Source organism: Dreissena polymorpha, chromosome 10 (genome assembly GCF_020536995.1).
Source record: "Dreissena polymorpha isolate Duluth1 chromosome 10, UMN_Dpol_1.0, whole genome shotgun sequence".
Lineage (NCBI taxonomy): Eukaryota > Metazoa > Mollusca > Bivalvia > Myida > Dreissenidae > Dreissena > Dreissena polymorpha.
The window spans coordinates 62,108,098-62,130,456 of NC_068364.1; the positions used below are offsets into that span (position 1 = coordinate 62,108,098).

The following is a 22,359-nucleotide window of genomic DNA, read 5'->3' on the forward strand; positions in this document are numbered from 1 at the left end:
CCTGTGCAATCTGCAGTGGCTAATCAGGGACGACACCTTATTATGTAATGGTATTTTCGTTTAAAGGAAGTCTCTTGTAAGCAAAAATCCAGACACTTAATCGTTTACTTAACGCACATGCATTAAGCCCTTTTTCGCCGAGTACCATGTAAGCAAATGTTCGAAGCCAATTGCCAATCGATTTAACTTTACTGCATGAGCGTTTTACAGTACATGTCACGTGTCAGTTATTCTATAATACTCCCCTTTGGTGATGTTCCATGTATAAGCACTATCAAAATATTCACCAGAAATGTTATGCTTCGTTTAATTTCTTTCCATTTTATCTTCATTAATTCTCATGTATTGGCATTAACGTGTTACTCCTCACCCCCCCCCCTCACCAATACTTTTTACGAACCTACTATGTAAGTAAATCGCTAATCCTTTCTATTCTACCATAACAAAGTCAAAAGTGAAGTTGAATAAATGTGGTCTATGTTTTTAAGATAGTCAAAATGACAGGTTCGAGTATTGATTTTTTTTGGATGTAATTATAGTATTTATACTAACAAGGGATACAACTGGCCACAAATTAAGTCGACACGGGTTTGCAACAATTATTTCTCTGAATTTCATAAATATAATATACAATATAACATAATATAATATATAATATATAATATATAATATAATATATAATATAATATATAATATAATATATAATATAATATATAATATAATATATAATATAATATATAATATAATATATAATATAATATATAATATAATATATAATATAATATATAATATAATATATAATATAATATATAATATAATATCATATGTAATATGTAATATAATATAATATATAATATAATATAATATAATATATATAATATATAATATATAATATATAATATAATATAATATGTAATATACTATGTAATATGATATATAATAAATAATGGGATAGAAAAAAAAGACGACAGAAGAGAAGAGACAAAAGATACAGAAGAGAGAATATGAAAGAGATAAGAAGATGAGAGAACGAGATAGAGATAGAGAAAGAGGATAGAAGAGAGAAGACAGAAGAGAAGAGAGAATGAGAAGAGGAACAGAGGAGAGAAGAGAGAAATACAGTAGAATAGAGAAAAAGAGAAAAATAGTTAATAATATAATATATATTATATATATAATATATATATATAGAATATTATAAAAATAAAATATGTATATATACATAATATAAATATAATATAATATATAATGTAATATTAAATATAATTCTAATATATATTATGAATTATAACATAATATAATATAGAATACATACTCAAATATAATAACTAATATATAAGATAAAATAAACATAAAAGTTATCATGCTGATATGAAATGAATGTTTGTAAGCATGTCATTTACTTTAGTATCGATTGAAATGAGTTGACATCGGTTCATACAAATAGGATCTGGCACGAGTTGTCATATCATACCATATTTTATTAAACGAGTTAAGGAATTTTGTTAGTAAGCGAGCCTTTGACGAGCTTACTTACGAATTTCCTGGACGAGTTAAATATAATATGGTTTGATATGACAACGAGTGTCAGATCTTTTTTATCACATGCTTTTAAATGAGCAAATAAAATAAATATTTACGATAATGATAAATCCCGATTGTTGTTTACATTTCGTGACGTCATTTGACGTTTCAACGTCATTTCAGCAAAATAACAAAATGCGATTGGTTAATAAACGCAAACTAAGCTAATGAAAACGCTTAAAAATGTTTCCATCATTAATTGTGAAAACTTGTAAATGAACTTGTTTCTATGGTTTTAATAGGGGCAATTCTTTAAGTATATGTGATGCATGATATACATAAGTACACGCGTAGGTTTAAATGTATGCCCATTTATGCCAAGTGGACTCTCCCACCCTCTTAAAATGGATCAATTTATTCCCAAAACTAGTGATGTCTAGTATATTTATTTCTATATTTAGAATATTTCCTACAGAAATTTCTTTAAGCAAACAGCGAAGACCCTGATGAGACGCCGCATCATGCGGCGTCTCATCTGGGTCTGCGCTGTTTGCCAAGGCCTTTTTTCTAGACACTATGCATGCCTTGGTTAAGCACTCGCACTGAAAGGATGCCTAAACTACATCGATAACACATAGGGATCTGATTCAAGAGCTGAAAACTTTTAAAATATTTTTTTCAGCATAACATTTGTGCACGCCTGTTACTTTTTTTTAGGGGGGACTGACTCTTTCCTTTGTAAAAATTTCCAATGAAAAGTAAAGGTAAGCTTTAATATATGAACATCTCGTCTTTATGAATACACAGGTAGTGACATTTCGACAACAAAAGCCCTGAACCTTGCAAATATGTACGTCGATCACTATTGAAAATGTGTGTCCGACGTTCTGTCGGTTTGCGTGAGGTAACTACAGAAAACGCGTTGTTGCTGTGGCCGTTACTTAAGTCTTAAGACTTAAAAAATTTGGAGAAAATGTAAAATATCAAATAAGTAATGAGAATTGCACATCATAATCACCAAATATATCAATGAACTATTCAGACTGGCATTTAACAAGACAAGATAGAAACCTAATTGATAAACATGTTTGCTTTAATAAAAGAATCAAAACCTCCTTACTGGATATGTAAACAAGCAAGCTCAATATTTTAATTTTGTAAATTAATGATAACAAACAAAACAAGAGCACCGCCTTGCGGGTGCAGACCGCTCATCTATTTTCTTTTTAAAGGTGAAGGGACTCTCATTTTCAATCACAAAGGAGGGAGGAGTGGAGTGAAGAGGGGTGTATAGTGTGGGGTTGTGGACATTTATTACATTATCTTCCAAAAAAGCGAAAAAAAAATAATAAAAATTCGGGGGGGGTGTGGGGGGGGCGATGGGGGGGGGGTTTTGGGTGCGATGGTTGGACGATGGGAGGGGGGGTATAGTGTGAGGGTGTGGTGGTAATTTGTGAGATGATCTTAAAAAAAAAAAAAAAAAAAAAAAAAAAAAATTGGGGGGGGGTGGGGGGGGGTGGGGTGGGGGTATAGTGTGAGGGTGTGGTGGTCATTTGTGAGATGATCTTAAAAGAAAAAAAAAAAAAGAAAAAAAAATAGAGGGGGGGAGGGGGGAGGGGGGGGAGGGGGGGGAGGGCACGGGGGATGGTTTGGGTGGAGTCTATTGTGGTATGTCAGGTAAGAGTAGTTTCATCAAAGTGTCAATCAAATCTAATCATAAATAAAGAAGTTATGGCAATTTTAGCAAAATTTAATAATTTGACCTTGAGAGTCAAGGTCATTCAAAGGTCAAAGTAAAATTCAAGTTGCCAGGTACAGTAACCTCATGATAGCATGTAAGTATTTGAAGTTTGAAAGCAATAGCCTTGATACTTAAGAAGTAAAGTGGATCGAAACACAAAATTTAACCATATATTAAAAGTTACTAAGTCAAAAAAGGGCCATAATTCCGTAACAATGACAACCAGAGTTATGCAACTTGTCCTTTTACTGTACCCTTATGATAGTTTGTGAGTGTTCCAAGTATGAAAGCCAGTGATCCAGATAACATGCGTAAAGGCGTAAAAACGAATTAAATTTCTTAAATAACGATTTAGATTTAAAATCTTTGCGTAAAGTTACGCATTAAAAAAATAAAACACGAATTCGAAATTTTCGAACGTGCGTAAAACTTCCAGTAGCAAATTATATACGGTAAATATTTCATGTCGGTTCTAACTCGTCTAGGCGCTCAATTAAAACTACAACTTTAAGTCAATGTCACTCAAGCGTTTGCTGTGAGGAAGAGCTACACCTAAGAACGGTCGAAATGCCAAACGGTCTCGATTCTGTTCTACTAGTATTTCAGGCTCATTACTGTTTATTGTACCTTTTTAATTACACTTATCGTAATTTTTATACGCAAGTAATATACTGTATACCTATTCAAAATGTCATTAAAGTTAAATGTTAAATATAGTTTTTTATATTACTTTAACGGCGACCAAAAGGTCATTATGACCTAAGCCAAAGTGTCAGTGACCGTTTTACATAAAAAATCAAAATGGCCGACCGAAGCGGTGTATCAAAGCGTGGAAGACAAAAAAAGCCATTTCAATGTCAAAAGTCGACGCTGCATGCATTCTTTCAATTAGGTTCAAATACGCAAAGCATGGTTTCGTAAATAATAGATGGACTTATAAGCTCTTGCGTAAATGACTGTGAATCTAAAGCACTCAAAAAACATACAGGTTCAGTGTCCGATAGAACAGCTGAGACATGGAAAAAGCAATACATTAGTTGGTAATATATTGTTAAGAATTAATTTTATAAATAGGGGGTAAAATAAGAATTAATTTTTAAAATAGGGAGTAAATAAGAATTTAACCAAAATTTTATCTGGAGCTCTGATGAAAGCAATATCTATGATACTTTAGGGGTAAAGTGGACCAAAACATAAATCTTAACCAAATTTTCAATTTTCTAAGTATAAAGGGCCCATAATTCCGTCCAAATGCCAGTCAGAGTTACATAACTTTGCCTGCACGGTCCCCTTATGATAGTTCATAAATCTTGCAAGTATGAAAGCAATAGCTTTGATACTGTAGGAAAAAAGTGGACCTAAACACAAAACTTAATCAAATTTTCAATTTTCTAAGTATAAAAAGGGCACATAATTCTGTAAAAATGCCAGTCAGAGTTACATTACTTTGCCTGCACAGTCCCCTTATGATAGTTAGTAAGTGTTGCAAGTATGAAAGCAATAGCTTTGATGCTTAAGGAATAAAATGGACCTAAACACAAAACTTAACCAAAATTGTCAATTTTCTAAGTATAAAAAGGGCACATAATTCTGTCAAAATGCATGTCAGAGTTATCTAACTTTGCCTGCCCAGTCCCCTCATGATAGTAAGTAAGTGTACCAAGTTTGAATGCAATAGCATTGATACTTACTGAGAAAAGTGGAACTAAACGCAAAACTTAACCAAAATTTTCAATTTTTTAAGTATAAAAAGGGCACATAATTCTGTCAAAATGCACGCCAGAGTTATCTAACTTTGCCTGCCCAGTCCCCTCATGATAGTTAGTAAGTGTACCAAGTTTGAATGCAATAGCATTGATACTTTCTGAGAAAAGTGGACCTAAACGCAAAACTTAACCGGACGCCGACGCCAACGCCAACGCCGACGCCGACGCCAAGGTGATGACAATAGCTCATAATTTTTTTTCAAAAAATAGATGAGCTAAAAACAGCAAACAAAGAAATGAGTATATTCTAGAAAAATCCGAACGGCGAAATGAATTACAAATAAACATTATTTGGAACAACTATTTTACATTTATGAAATAGTGTCACATAAAATGGGCATAAAGACGTAAGTTTTGAAGTAACGTATGTAATTACCACCTGAAACTCTTGTAAAAAGCATTTCCAACTAGAAATGGCGCGGCAGAGGCCGACGCGTATCCCCACGCCGCATGTTTGACCCAAGGGCGCCCCAGGGTTGATCATGGGGCCATGCATAGTTGAGATTGACTGTATTGTCATAAGAGAAGTTCAGTATCAATTAGAAGTGAATGGGTGTAAAAATAAAGAAGTTATAGTAAAAGGCAATTTTGGGAGGGTGTGGCCTATGTGGGCGGGGTGCCCCAGGGTTGGTAATGGGGCCATGCATAGTTGAGATTGACCGTATTGTCATAAGAGAGGTTCAGTATCAATTTGAAGTGAATCAGTGTATTAATGAAGAAATTATAGTAAAAGGCAATTTTGGGCGGGTGTGGTCTATGTGGGCGTGGCGCCCCAGGGTTGGCAACGGGGCCATGCATAGTTGAGTTTGACCGTTTTGTCATAAGAGAGGTTCAGTATCAATTTGAAGTGAATCAGTGTAGAAATGAAGAAGTTAATGTAAAATAACCTAAATTTTTTTTATAGTAAATGGATTTTTTTGGTGGGTGTGGCCTATGTGGGCGGGCGCCCCAGGGTTGGGATTGGGGCCATGCATAGTTGAGATTGACCCTAATGTCATAACAAAAGTTCAGTATCAATTTGAAGTGAATCCGTGTAGAAATGAAAAAATTATAGTAAATGGAAATTTTTGGTGGGTGTGGCCTATGTGGGCGGGGCGCCCCAGGGTTGGGAATGGGGCCATGCATGGTTGAGATTGACCGTATTGTCATAGGTGAGGTCCAGTATCAATTTGAAGTGAATCGGTGTAGAAATAAAGAAGTAAATGTAAAATAACCTAAAAAAATGAGTGATAATTTCTGACGCGGCCCCACCCCAACCCCTATAACTTTTGACCCAGGGGTCAGATCAAAATTCCAAATAGTGCACCGTCGCACATATGCTCATAGCTACCATGTGTGTAAATTTCAAGGTTCTAGTGCTTTTAGTGTAGGAGGAGATAGTGGCCAGGACGGACGGACGGACAGACGGACGGACGGACGGACGGCGGAGATCACCACAATATCCCCACCTTTTTTTCAAAAAGCGTGGGGATAATAACGTTTACAGTAAGACATCTAGTTGTAGTTTAAAGTTCGCATTAAGATGGAAAATGTTGGGGGTACGGAGATTTCGCCGCCTGGCTCTTTAGCGCGTCCGTCGCCCAGTACAGATGAGAAAGCAGCATTGACAGCTCCTGGTTCAGTTTGTCATTCTTTGGAGTGCCGTGCTCATCAAGGGCCTCGTTTACAACAGGGATCGCCACCTGTTTCGGTACTGCGATCATGCCTAGCGCTCCTACGAACACCCGAAGCTGCATAGCCGCCCGCGTGCCACCGAATGGTCCTGCGATAATCAAGAAGACGCTGTTAATGTAATTAAACCTATTTATTTTAGCTCGATTGCAAATCCTTACTGAACAAGTATTTTTGTGCTTACAAGGTAATTGCCATTGATACAAGTAACATGACATTCTTTGGAAGGCTGCCAATATATGGGACCACAATGGAAATAAGTGAAATCATTTTCGCTTTTTTTGTGTTTTCCCTGGTAATGGTTAGCATTTCATGGTAATATTGATTTATTTTAACTTATATTTGTTACATTATGCCATGTATTAGTTAGCTAGTCATTCATCAGTATTTGTTAGTATGTATCTATTTGTTTTCATCTTTAATACCATGAATTGTGTATAAGTGCTAAAATAAAACTACTAAAATACTACTAGTAGAGTGTTCGCCAGGAGATATACCGATATATTAAGTGAAAGTACATATGGAAACAAGAGCACCGCCTTGCGGGTGCAGACCGCTCATCTGTTTTTCTTTTTAAAGGTGTAGGGACCTTTCTCAATTTCAATCACAAAGGATGGAGGGGTGGAGTGGAGAGGGGTGTATAGTGTCGGTGTGTGGTCATTTATTACATTATCTTCCAAAAATGCCAAAAAAATGCAAAAAAAAAAGTTATTATTATTTTTTGGGGGGAGGGGGGATTCTTGGGTGGGATGGTTGGACGGTATTTCAAAAATAAAAAATTAAAAATAAATATTTGTGATTTTTAACCATGTTTGAAAAAAACAAGAGATGTGTTTGTCAGAAACACCCCTATTGCGCCGCTTTGAATTTTTTTTAACTTTGACCTTGAAGGATGACCTTGACCTTGAACTTCCACCACTCAAAATGTGCAGCTTCATGAGAACGCTGCTTTGATTTTTTTTATTTATTTTGATCTTTGACCTTGAAGGATGACCTTGACCTTGAAGGATGACCTTGATCTTGAACTTCCACCACTCAAAATGTGCAGCTTCATGATAACGCCGTTTTGAGTATTTTTTTTTTAAATTTGACCTTAAATGATGACCTTGGCCTTGAACTTCTACCACTCAAAATGTGAAGCTTCATGATAACGCCGCTTTGATTTTTTATATTTTGTTTGACCTTTGACCTTCAGGGAATGACCTTGACCTTGAAGGATGACCTTGACCTTGAACCTACACCACTCAAAATGTGCTGCTTCATGATAACGCCGCTTTGATTTTTTTACCTTTGACCTTGAAGAATGACCTTGACCTTGAAGAATGACCTTGACCTTGAACTTCCACCACTCAAAATGTGCAACTTCATGATAATGCCGCTTTGAAATTATTTATTTGTTTTTTTACCTTTGACCTTGAAGGATGACCTTGAACTTCCACCACTTAAAATGTGCAGCTTCATGAGAACACCGCGTTGATTTTTTTTTTACCTTGAAGAATGACCTTGAAGGATGACCTTGACCTTGAACTTCTACCACTCAAAATGTGCAGCTTCATGAGATACACGTGCATGCCAAATATCAAGTTTCTATCTTCAATATTATAAAAGTTATGGCCAATGTTAAAGTTTTCGGACGGACAGACACCATAAATTTGAAATTTGACCTTGAAAAATGACCTTGACCTTGACCTTTCATCACTCAAACTGTGCAGCTCTATGAGATACACATGCATGCCAAATATCAAGTTGCTATCTTAAAAAGTGGAAAAGTTATGACCAATGTTATTTTTTTTTTGGACTGACTGACAGACAGACTGACTGACATACTGACGGACAGTTCAAATGCTATATGCCACCCTACCGGATGCATAAAAATGTTTTTTTGGTGTGGGGGTGGGGGGGGGGTATAGTGTGAGGGTGTGGTGATCATTTATTAGATGATCTTTAATTTAAAAAAAATAATGGGGGGATTGAGGGGAGATTCGGGGGGCGTTGGGGATGGTTTGGACGGAGTCAATTGTGGTATGTCAGGTTAGAGTTGTTTTGTCAAAGTATCAATCGAATCGAATCATAAATAAAGAAGTTTTTGCAATTTTAGCAAAATTTAATAATTTGACTTTGAAGGTCATTCAAATGTCAAGGTAAACTTCAACTAGCCTGGTACAGTACCCTCATGATAGCATGAAAGTATTTAAAGTTTAAAAGCAATAGCCTTGATACTTTAGAAGTAAATTGAATCTAAACACAAAATGTAACCATATATTCAAAGTTACTAAGTAAAAAAAAAAGGCCATAATTCGGTAAAAATGACAACCAGAGTTATGAAACTTGTCCTTTACTGTGCCCTTATGATAGTTTGCGAGTGTTCCAAGTATGAAAGCAATATCTATGATACTTTAGGGGTAAAATGGACCAAACCACAAAACTTAACCAAATTTTCAGTTATAAAGGGCCCATAATTCCGTCAAAATGCCAGTCAGAGTTACAAAACTTTGCCTTCACAGTCCTCTTACGATAGTTAGTAAGTTTTGCAAGTATGAAAGCAATGGCTTTGCTACTTTAGGAAAAAAGTGGACCTAAACACAAAACTTAACCAAATTTTCAATTTTCTAAGTATAAAAAGGGCACATAATTCTGTCAAAATGCCAGTCAGAATTACATAACTTTGCCTGCACAATCCCCTTACGATAGTTAGTAAGTGTTGCAAGTATGAAAGCAATGGCTTTGATACTTTAGGAAAAAAGTGGACCTAAACACACAACTTAACTAAATTTTCAATTTTCTAAGTATAAAAAGGGCACATAATTCCGTCAAAATGCCAGTCAGAGTTACATTACTTTGCCTGTCCAGTCCCCTCACGATAGTTAGTAAGTGTTGCAAGTATGAAAGCAATGGCTTTGATACATTAGGAAAAAAGTGGACCTAAACACAAAACTTAACCAAATTTTCAATTTTCTAAGTATAAAAAGGGCACATTATTCTGTCAAAATGCCAGTCAGAGTTACATTAATATTGCCTGCACAGTCCCCTTATGATAGTCAGTAAGTGTTGCAAGTATGAAAGCAATAGCTTTGATACTTAAGGAATACAATTGACCAAAACACAAACTTTAACCAAAATTTTCAATTTTCTAAGTATAAAAAGGGCACATAATTCTGTCAAAATGCAAGCAATAATTATCTAACTTTGCCTGCCCAGTCCCCTCATGATAGTAAGTAAGTGTACCAAGTTTGAATGCAATAGCATTGATACTTTATGAGAAAAGTGTACCTAAACGCAAAACTTAACCGGACGCCGACGCCGACACCGACGCCGACGCCTAGGTGATGACAATAGCTCATAATTTTTTTTTCAAAAATAGATGAGCTAAAAATGTTTTTTGACACATGTTTATTTGTGTATGTTGAAATACCAGTGTACATAGTCACAGAATAATGCTTAAACAAAAAATGCTTTACTTAAATACTAAGCGGATGGATACGGTATTCTGTTGCCAAATTATGTGCAATTTACCGGTAACATGGAATGGATCAAACCATAGCTTATTGACTTCCTCACGTGAAAGCGTATTGTTTTATGCTTTACTGACCGCATGACATGTCGTTAAAACCTATTCCTTACAACCTGACTATTTTGTTTCACGCGTTTAAATATGTAATCCTTTTACTAGATGCAAATCGATAGTATAACAACGATCGTATAAATTTGAGCTCTATACTCGTGATGGAAGACAAAAAATTCAAACACGAGTGCCAAACTGTCACAAGATACGCCCGTTCGAAGGTTTAAGACACCATGCTCAATGCTTGAAATTCACTAAGTGACATCGAGACCTAGTTATTTACCCGGCATGACCCATATTTGAACTTGACCTAGATAGCATTTACATGTAACATCTGACTAAATTTGGTGCAGATCAGATGAAAACTACTTCAATTAGAGAGCGGACACCATGCTAAATGCTTGAAATGCACTTTGTGACCTCGTGACCTCGTTTTTTACCCGGCATGACCCATATTCGAACCTGACCTACATATCATATAGACACAACTTCTGACCAAATTAGGTGAAGATCAGATAAAAACTACTTCAATTACAGAGCGGGCATCATGCTTTATGCTTGAAATGCAGTATGTGATCTCATGACCTAGTTTTTGACATGGCATGACGCATATCGGAACATGACCGACATATCATCTAGACACAACTTCTGACCAAATTTGGTGAAGAACGGGTAACAACTACTTTGATTTGAGAGCGGACACCATGGTTAATCCTAGAAATGCACTAAGTGACCCTGTGAGCTAATTTTTGACCCGGCATGACCCATATTCGAACTTGACCTAGATATTGTCTAGAAAAAACATCTGCCCAAGTTTGGTGAAGATCGGATGAAAACTTTTTGAATTAGAGAGCGGACACAGCTGTGGACGCCGCCCGCCGCCGCTTGCCAAGGGTGAAACTATGATACGTCCCGTTTTTAAAAACGGGCTTATAAAAAGCGATAGTTGATATTTAGTAATTCAAAAGGGGGGGGGGTGAATAATAGGATAGGCAAACCTCGTGTTACCATGATTCTAAGCCTCGCATGATAAACTTGATCTTTATCCAAAACTCACATAATATTCTGTATATATCTATATCCATTTCAAGCAATCGCGTTTGGCAAAACAAAGCGCGACTTCCAACTAAATACCATTCACATGTGCATTAATAAATTAAATAGATTACCATTGTTCAGTGTTTTTCATCGACTAGTTTTCAGCGTCATTTATTTGGAATGTTTTTTCAGGTTTAACACACAAGTAACACATAAGTAATGTTTGTTCAAATAGTACATTTAACTCTTAAATTATCTTCATTGCGCTGTAATCTGTTTTTCTTTTCTAATGTTTGGACAAACTGACAACGCATACATGGTGAATTTTTGTTTTCGTAGGCGAGAAACGTGAGTCAGGCTTGTGGTTGCAAATGCAAAACCAAAGCCGCATTAAGTCTCTTAAATGAGATATACTGACTTATTAAGCGGATACCCTTATAGATATGTCCCTGACACAATTTAAGTTCACAAATACAAAAAAAAATAGTCAAGGGCCTGACTCGATAGTGTTGGGAAAAGTTTGCTGGTTATTGGAATGAATATATTCCAAGCTTATAAACATTTAAAGAAATAAAAGTCACTTACCAATCGAGTAATTCACGAATGCAACGGGTTTCCACAAAGTGGTCGTGAAAGGGATGTTATCGAGCAAGTTTGACAAACCAGGCGGTATGCTATAGTTGTACTCTGCGCACACCAAAACTAGTGCATCCAGTGCTTTGATTCTGTCGTTTAGGGCCTTAATGTTGTCGGGCACGGCTCCAGGGTTGAACATGAAGTTCATGGACTGCTGGGTTTCAGTGAGATGCACTTCGAGAGGATCTGATGGTAGAAAAAAAAACATGTTCAACATGTTTTCGTAAAATGGAAGTGACCAGTAGACTTTGTTCACATTGTAATGATATTGGTGTATTTCATCATCACCATCATACTCATCACAACAACGTTATCATAATCGCAAATATCAGTGTTATTATCAGCACTATTCTCGTCAAAAATCATCATAATTATCAACATAATTATCATCACATCATTATTATCAGCATCAACATAATATTAACATCAAAACAATAATAGTTAACATAATTGTTAATATTTTTCTTATAATTAGGACATTTTTTTATATTCTACTTTTCTAGTCCTTGTTGCTGCTCTTGATTGTATTCTTGTGGAGAAGAAGTAATTATTGTAGCAGTATAATAATCAGAGTCATAAGCACTATAAGACGCAGTTGTTGTAGTATGTGTAGTAATAGTAGTATTAGTAGTATTTGTAATAATTGTATTATTATAAGTATTTGTAATAATTGTATTAGTAATTGTAGTGGTATGTGTTGTGGTTATTGCAGTGGTAAGGGTGGTGGTAATGGTGGTGGTAGTGGTGGTGGAGGTGGTGGTGGTGGTGGTAGTGGAATTAGTAGTACTAGTTGTTGTTGTTAATTCTGTAGTAGATGTGGTAGTATTTTAAGTAATACAAACAACTAAAGATTACTTGGATTACCTATAAGATCGACAATGTGGTCCTTTTCGATAGCCTTCTTCACGAAATGCGCCACCCTCTCGCCCATTCGTCCCTCTCTCGTGCTCGAAATAATCACTCCGATCGTAAATTTCTTCTGCGACATCTTAGTGCTTTCCTTATACGACCTGTACATGTATATAAAACGGTAGGTATTTACTTATACTTGCACGATCAGGTTATGTTGTAGACTCGTAGTTGTCCGAGTCCAGAACGCGATGTAGTATTATGATAATAAGTACGATAAAAATCCGAATCCAGCGAGTATACGCGATATTGCATTCACGAACATAACCCGGTACGTAACTAGGCGACCGACCGAATCCTTTGCTTCTACTCTTGTCCTTACGTGTCCATCACTGCTTGTCGCCTTAATTACAGGATCCGAAAAGATTGACAATATGCTAATATTACTTCGCTTTATGGGTACACATACACTTTACGCCACTCTTTTGAAAGAACTCGGATAAATAGTCATCTCTTTTAAACCCGTAAGCCGCTTTGTCTGCAATGCTAGCTCAAATTTCTGCTCTTAAGGCGAATAAACCATTACTACCAATACATCCTCTGACCCGAAACTAACTCCTTTCAGTTGACCGCTTCAATATGGTTTAAATATTAGATAGTTTTACCATGTTAAGGTTACAATATACTAAAATATTTTGGAGTGCAATGCTATTCTCTCTAAAAACATGAACATCATGTAAAAGAAGACACAATTCTCTGTAGGGGCACTTGCCATTGCTTTATTTTAGAATGTTTCTTTGTGCATGTGGTAGGGAAAACATTGATGTTTAACAGAAATTCACTCTTTTGCTTGAAGGTTGGAGACTACATGAGACTTTGACAGATGGCGGGAAACCCTTCTCAACTGGTTCGAAGCCGGTAAAGAGATGGCCATAAAACAGTGACCGCTGATTCGCGTCGAGTTCTTTCTTGCATAACGTATGACCCCCCTTTTTATTGTTTAAATCATTGCGGCTTGGAATGCTTTTTAAGAAAAGGTATGGTTATGGTGATGTCTATGCGCAAAAATTCGACTTTATTTAATTTTTTAAGTTATTGCTTTCACATTGAATTTGTGTAGGAAATCTTTTAGTATATTGTGACCTTAAGTACGTATGCGGCAGTTTAGCTTCTCTCAAATTTGTTTTTACTGTAACACCGGTTGCGCAATATGTGTATGATTTTTCGGATACGTATACAAACGGGATGTATTTCAAATAATTTGACCATTTTAAAGGTATCTGTTCTTGTTTCTCGTTATTTGCGTTAAGCTATGTATACTGCTTCGAGTTTGTACGGGAATACAAACCGGGTTAAACGGATAATTGAACACATTTTAGTTGCGCTTTATGGTATACTATTAAAATTAGGTAGAAACCTTGTATATGTGAAAACATTTAACATATAAAATTAAAAGAAACACATGTTCTTTAACAAAACATGCAGTACAAACAATTTCGATTAGTTTACAAAGTAATCTTTACAACACTATATTACGCATTACATAAAACCTATGATTTGAAATGATATAAAAACTTAGGTCACTTTTAAACTCTAATCCATTTTACATTTTTATCAGTAAGTTGAAATGAAATAAAATATACTTTGATCTAGAATTTCAATTGCTAGAATTCTAGTTCTGAACTGTTGTCTTTTTATTTCTTTTCTAATATTGATACACATTTCTATGAGTAGTAGAGACACACACACACGTACAAATACAATCGAGACTACGCAACTCTTTACAGTCGACGGGATACAAAGATGTTAAGATAATTTTTAAAACAAGTATACGTGTTAATTAGTTGGTTAAATCCAGTTTAAGCTTGTAAACAATATAAAACATGTCGTAAATTGTACAGACAAAGTTGACCTTAAAGTAGTAAAAATACATGTTTACATAATTTTCTACACGAATGTATGTCTTTTAAAGAAACTATTGGACGTATTTATATGTTGTGACATTCAAACTTTCGTGGCATTTTGTGACAGACAGTTTGACATTGAAGTAACTGCAAACTGAATTATACCGAAATATCAGTGTCGATCAAATATATTCTAAACTATATAACACCAGACAAGATAGTGTCGTCGCTGTTTCCAAAGACACTTTTCACAATGCGATGTTTGAAAAATATTGATTTTAAAGTGTTTTAGTTTAGGTCGAAGAACTGACACGTATAATTGATGCGTGCGAGCCGTAGAAATGCACTTTGTCCATTCTTCAGAAGAAAGGAATTACGGCCTTTATCCGAGCATGTTCGTAAAATCAAAAAGCATATGTATACAATATACACAGAATCTTGTATACAACAACAACAGCAACAACATAAACCTGAATATGATGTTTCCACGTTGACAACTTCGCTGGAACTAAATTCGAACGCTATTTACTAGTATATCTATAAATAGCCCTACACAAACAAACCTGCGAAACCTGTTTTTTTTTCATGTCCGTAAGGACATAAGTAATCCGCTTTACGATGTTACGCGTAGTACTCATAATGTCTATTATTCCATCTTCCATTATTCTGGGTTAAATATTAGGATTGTTCGTCCATTTAAAAGGTACCTGTTCTTGTTTGTCCTTACGTGCGTTTAGCTATCGACACCGCTATAAGTGTGGAAGGGTACACGTTGGAATACAAACGGGGAATTAAAAAATATATCAGGATATTTAATGTTTAAATACACTTTATTATTATGTTAATATTGTTTAAGGTGTTCTTTTGAAATATTATAAGGCGCACAAGACATTTAGTATGACAACAGCTATGAATGTGTACATGTATGTAAATTAACATTTAAAAGTTCCCTTTCTTTCTGACATGCTGCGGATAAGTTACGTTTATTTTGGCTCTCGTTAATCTCTGTTTTTCTAGCAGTCGCATGCATACAGAGTTACTATACGTAAAACCATTTAATAAGGCACTTTTTCTTCTGTAAATATGATAAACGTTGATAGAATGTTATCTGTATGTGACTTATTTGAATGAACAGTTCTCTATTTGTAAAATAGATTCTAAGTAAAATCATATACCGTGTAGATTACTTGTGTATACCTTTGTATAAAATTTCACACTTCATCGGCGACGTGTTTATACAGTCGATTGTGCGATTCGGCTAAGCCATCTGTATCGTTAAGATACTAACGAATCATGCTAACTAAGTTGTACACTTTCGCATAACCCAAGTCATTCAAAGTCCCCAAAAGCTATAAGCTACCGATTGAGTTAAAAGAGAAAGCTAAAGTACACGCTACTGTCTTAGTTAAAGAGATTGAGCAATCTAGATATAAATAAATCTTTTTCATGAAACTCAAATATTTTTTGACATTAAGTCGAACTGTGCATATAAAACCACAACATTTTTGACATGTTCTGCCTCAGTATATGACCATTCTTTTTATTAAACCAATTTTATGACAACTGATTTAATACACAATATGCTCATGTAATTGCACACACAACTATTGACTATTGAATTATTACCTTCTCGCAAACTATAATATTCACCTATCGTGTAAACAGGTGCGATTTGTATATATTTATGTCCGATGTTTGAGTGAATAAACTTATTTGAAGAGTTTTCGAGGGTTGTATAAGGCTAAGTGAAGTTGAAATGTACTTAAAGTGAATAACACAAAAAATTGTATTCGTACTTTTTATCGCATAAAGCAATCATTAATGAAACGTAAAAAAGCACATGTTTAATCTTGAACATGTTTGTTGAAATGCTTGCTATATGCAATTGTATTTGGTTTTCTCATATGATATGACATTCAATTGTTTTTAAAAATAATGGTTTGTTTTTAAACAAAACACACACGACCAGGAACGTTTCAGAAAAAAAAACCGCTTAAATCTTATATTTTGAAGAGGATGCGTATACATTAATAACGTGCAAGGGCCTACCCATTTTATACGCTTAATACTGTTATAACTATTGAAATTAATTAAAACTAATGTATTTAACAGTGGATTGTTTTTTGCGTTCTTGCCATTTTAAGAGAAGCCCTTTTTTATATCTAATAGAAGCTCGTAAAATGCAAATTTGTACATATTTGCTAAGAATTGTTTTTATTTTAAATGCATCATTGAACAACTTAACCCATTTATGCCTTGCGTCTAGAAAAAAAAGGCCGTAGCAAACAGCGTAGACCCAGATGAGACGCCGCATGATGAGAAATATTCTAAATATAGAAATAAATATACTAGACATCCCTAATTTTGAAAATAAATTGATCTAAATAAGAATGATGGGATAGTCCACTCGGCATAAATGGGTTTAACTAATTACCGAGAAGTTGTATACATATAACGAGTTAAAATTGTAGGGTCTTTTTTTATTAAATGTTATCATTTGTTTTATATCTACTTGTTAAACATAAAGAATAAATCATCACGTTTCAATTATTACTGGTGACGAAACCTTTCAGACAGTTTCGTTTCCTTCTTTTTCATGCGATGAAATGACAGCATGTTGATAAACAACGTCTGCGATTCATCCGTCTTTTTGCAAATTAAAAAGGCTGTTTGTCGTAAGAAAGCCCATAACAAACAGCTCTTATATTCGTTTTCAGTTCATACCACTTTTCATAAGAAATTCAAATGTAAGGTCGTGAAAAGAATCTTTAGCTTTACAACTCGCGTTCTGTATTACAACTCGCGTTCTGTATTATCCTACAACTCGCGTTCTGTATTATCCTACAACTCGCGTTCTGTATTATCCTACAACTCGCGTTCTGTATTATCCGTCCAACCAAATTTATTTGCTAGAGTAGACCTCTTTTGCATTTTTTTTACAAAATGACTTAGTCTTAACACGGAAAATCTAAACTAATCAAAGAACTCGACTGGTGATATAAAATGGAGACAGCAGTTTATTTTAATATTAATCAAATGATTTTAAACTAAAAATATATTTAAGCTACAAATCGTAAAGTCAGCAATTTAGTAAAGTTTAAATTATGGCCTTTGGAAAATTTAAACAAATTTACTCCAAAATTAGACATGTCATTAGTTATGAAAATCTTTAAATTAGATTTGTCCTGTAACTGGAGAAAGAAACGTCTTATCAGCGCTGGCATTGTCGTAACTAAATTTCACAAAATACGATAAGAAGAGTGGAAGCATTTAAAGGTACATAGTTCATACTGCAGAATTTGAAAAGCGTATTTTTACGTGTTTTTATAAGGCTATTTATAAAATCCGTATACACGTATTCCATTTTTGGGCATCTTTGCATTGCTTTTCGGATCGGGTATGCATGCTGCGTGCAAAACTGCTAAAGAATGCTTACCATCGAATTAATGTATCATAAAAGAAAAAAAAAATCGTTACAGGTTACGTTTGCGAAAGACTAAAAATAATATAAATAAGAACCGAAACCGTGTATTTTTATGAAACTTAGCCGAGATGTTTCTATACGCCCGTTTCTTGACGGTATTTATTTTAGGAACACCCTTTTTGGGCGGATGGATGGATTCATAACTAATTTATCACATTCCATACCCTGTTTCCGTAATACAACCATTCCGAATATTGCTTTATCCCATTTTTATACCGACATTGATGGTATGACACCTCATGGAATAAACTACCTGTAGCGTGCACGGACTACTTTTTATTCTACCACTGAATGATTTTGCATAACAAATCTCTGGAGTCAATAAACTAAAGCTTTAACATTATACGACCTTCAATCATTAGATCTAGTCAAGGGACATAATTTTTCGCCATCCATATAATGAATCAGCTGATTGATGGCGTCATACGATGACATACTTATTGTGTCCTTTTCCAAAAATATGTGATGTCATCTTTTGGTGTACACGAAACTAGTATGTGATGTCTGAGTATAAAACATTGAAGACGCGCTTTTTTCTTGTAATTTTTTCCTGGATGTTATAATGAAAAGTGCATATTCTATGGACTTCTTACCTTCGATGGAAACGGTTAGACGAAGGATTTAGATCTGCATGTAGATCTAGCTTATTCTTGTTTTGATTTTCAGAATGTGCGTGCCTATTTAGATGTGAAATTGTGTGTGTAGAGCATATTGATGGGTGTGTATTTTGGTTCAGTAGTCTATTCGATTTGTTTTGCTTTTGGATGTAAGTATACGTAAGGGTATTTTATTTAATGAATACACTTTGTCTTTGTTATTTTATCAAAGACAGTCTATTCAGTAAAATAAACCCGTTTGCAACGAGTGTTTCAAAGTTTAATAGAATTATGACGGATTACTTGTCACAAGTCTTGTGTTTGGGTCGCACACTACAGGATGTTAAGGCTAGATATAGACGCCGTCAAAATTTGCAGCATCCATGAAAACATAAGGCAGGTATACTTTTTTGTGAATTTATGTTTTGAACGACTCTGTCTGTATATCTACATGTTTATGTATGTTGACATCGACATTATTTTGTCAGAAGCAATCGTCGCCTTTTTGGATTTTGATCATTTTCTTTCGAAAATAAAATGAATTATTTTAAAGTAAAATCTCCTTTTCGCGGTCGTAATGTGTGACAATTTACATGCTGCGTAAAATTGAATCGAGGCATATGGTGAAATTTTCTCTCGTTTTAGAGTTTGTGTGTGAATTTTTTTAAGACAATTTGGCGTACCAGAACAAATACATTCTACATCACTACGCATAGTTACAGTCGTTAGCTTTTAAGCGCTTTTAAGAGTGAATTAAAATTATTGTTAAGGTTATTTGATCTACTGAATATAATACTTGGATTAGCGTTGAATGCAGAAAGGTTTATGTTGCTCGGCTCGAACACCGAAAGCGCTAACGCGGCCAGCTAAAACCAACACCACTTCAACGAAAACGAGATTGCCTTAAGACCCTAACAAAGTTTACCTATTACGCGTATATTTTGTAATGTTCGTGTAATATCTTTTTTTGAAAACAAAATTTACTCTGTGTAACGCTGACCTAACGTGGTCTGGTCAAAACCTTAGAACGATATAACATATAATGAATACAAGCGGACTCTAGAGAAGGGTCGTTTGTGACCCACGTGGCATAAAATAAACAAGCTAATTATAGGACCGACAAGTGATGTCGCGCACCAAATATTTAATCCCGCGGTTTTAATAAATACGTTTTAATACTTTTGAATTGTATATGAATATATATACCCATGGGAATGGCTAATTTGGATGCCAGGGTAAATGATTTAAACATACGAAGAAGAGGATAATTATCCAATATTACAAACCAAGTTTTAATCCCCTCATCCTTTTGGTTTCGCAGACGATTTTTGCCGTTTATCGATATTTACTATACACATTTGAATCGCGTTCTGAGAAAACTGGGCATTATGCATGTGCGTAAAGTGTAGTCCCGGATTAGCGTGTGCAGTCCGCACAGGCTAATCAGGGACGACACTTTCCGCCTTAATTGGATTTTTGCTAAGAAGAGACTTTATTTAAACGAAAAAATTCAGCGGAAACAAATTTACTCCAAATTGCGGAAAGTGCCGTACCTGATAAGCCTGTGCGGACAGCACAGGTTAAATGGGACGACACTATACTCACATGCATTATGCCAAGTTTTCACAGAACGCAACTCATTTTTTTAAATCATTTGACCTCTGGGGATGACAAGTGTTGTCACTAGGGGCAATTTATGATCACACTTAAAAAAAGAACACAATATGACGTTAAATGCTAAATAACAAACAGCTGTGTCTTGAAGTTTTCATTATATAAAATAATAAAAGGAAAAACCCCTGACTGCATTGGATTAAAGGAAGATTGGTAAGGCTATTTACTAGATAAGACTATATGAGTCGCCTACTGAGAAAACGGGGCTTAATGTATGTGCGTAAAGTGTCGTCCCAGATTAGCCTGTGCAGTCCGCACAGGCTAATCAGGGACGACACTTTCCGCTTAAATGTAATTTTTCGTTTAAAGGAAGTCTCTTCTACACGAAAATACGGATAAGGCGGACAGTGTCGTCCCTGATTAGCCTGTGCCGACTGCACAGGCTAAACAGGGACGACACTTTATGCACATGCATTAAACCCAGTTTTCTCAGAACGCGACTCATATAAATCTTGCAATCCTTTGTCAATGTTAGTTTAGACAAACGACACCTTATATGAACAAGTATGAAAACTGCATATCAAAGAAAAACAAGTTGCACCAAGGGCGGGGTAGATTTTGACCCGATGTGTTTTAAATGAACAAATTTTGTAAAGAACTACAATACTATGTTTAACACCAGATATCAAAACCCTGGCTATTTCAGTTAAATAAATGATTTTAAGGTTAAAAATAGCATTTTTAGGATACCTTTTTTAAATCTTGTATAATGAGTATAAGTAGGGATGTCTGGTATATTTTTTCTATTTTTAGAATTTTTCTTACAGAAATTCCTTTCAGCAAACAGCGCAGACCCAGATGAGACGCCGCATAATGCGGCGTCTCATCTCGGTCTACGCTGTTTGCAATGTCCATTTTTCAGGACGCTAGGCATAAATGGGTTAAATTAATCAACTTTTGAGAGACTGTTTACAGTTTTAACCGGGTACTAAGTGCTTCTGATTCAACTTGATTAACATTAATTTTATTTCATAACTGTCTGGAGATAGTTGCATTCACATAACACAATCGGCTGCTCCGTAAAATCTTAAAAATATATACATGTATGTATCAATGGTGCCTAAAATATTTGCATGTAAAAGCTTATAACATAAGCGTAGAAATGTACATGATAATTTTCTTTAAAATATATATGTAGCAAAGTTTGCTCAAATATTTGCATAAATAAGCTTATAAAGTATTATACAAACATTACCTGCTCGTTATTTATCCTCCAAGACGCTTAAACCTCAGCGTGCGAACACATTGAAGCTATTTATGCTCAATGTAACTACGATTAAGAGTATAAAACATGTCTCGCCAGTATCTAGTATGCTCTGTATAGTTTAAACCTCCACCAAGCTAGTCGAGTCACAAGTGTGTGAGAACAACATGTGTGTACGAGAGAGCTTCACAAGACACGGCATCAATGTTGGTTTATGTTTGTGTATTGATTCATCATAAATCAGACGACATATGCTGAATTGTTATACTGTTTAAACAAACCAACATACTTGATAAAATGTTTTCAAAATCTGTCTCTCGAAGGAACTTCTTTTTCATTCTGCAGGTTACACAAATGTTAATAAAGTAAATGTGTTTGTTTTCGTGTAAACGCGTTATGTTTTCTCAGAAAACGCATATGGGCCGTGCTCTATGAAAATGGGGTTTAACGCATATGCGTTTAGTGTTGCCCCATATTAGCCTGTGCAGTCCGCACAGGCCAATCAGGGACGACACTTTCCGCTTTAATGATATCTTTCGTTTGAAGAGAATCACTTCTTAGCAAAAATCCAGTTTCGGCGGAAAGTGTCGTCCCTTATTAGCCTGTGCGGACTGCATATAACGTGTACGGTATTTAAAAAAAACATAGAGAGCGAAGCTATATACATTATATGGCTTTAAAAGTAAAGACAATCTACAGAATAACATACA

At 35.1% G+C, this 22,359-nt stretch overlaps 1 protein-coding gene across 2 annotated transcripts; it reads right to left on the reverse strand.

The window, feature by feature from the left end:
* Positions 1-5,258: 5,258 nt before the first annotated feature.
* On the reverse strand, positions 5,259-21,815 carry LOC127848358 (quinone reductase-like). 2 transcript variants are annotated; one of them, XM_052380780.1, is made up of 5 exons: positions 21,641-21,815; positions 12,803-12,948; positions 11,888-12,124; positions 6,504-6,793; positions 5,259-5,436 (listed from the first exon to the last, which is right to left on the reverse strand). In XM_052380780.1, exons 2-4 carry the CDS (start codon positions 12,924-12,926, stop codon positions 6,549-6,551), a joined length of 606 nt encoding a protein of 201 aa, XP_052236740.1. In that variant the 5' UTR covers positions 12,927-12,948; positions 21,641-21,815; the 3' UTR covers positions 5,259-5,436; positions 6,504-6,548. The 2 variants fall into 2 exon arrangements, with proteins under 2 accessions (XP_052236740.1, XP_052236741.1); XM_052380781.1 differs by lacking the exon at positions 21,641-21,815 and adding an exon at positions 15,162-15,275.
* Positions 21,816-22,359: the final 544 nt, after the last annotated feature.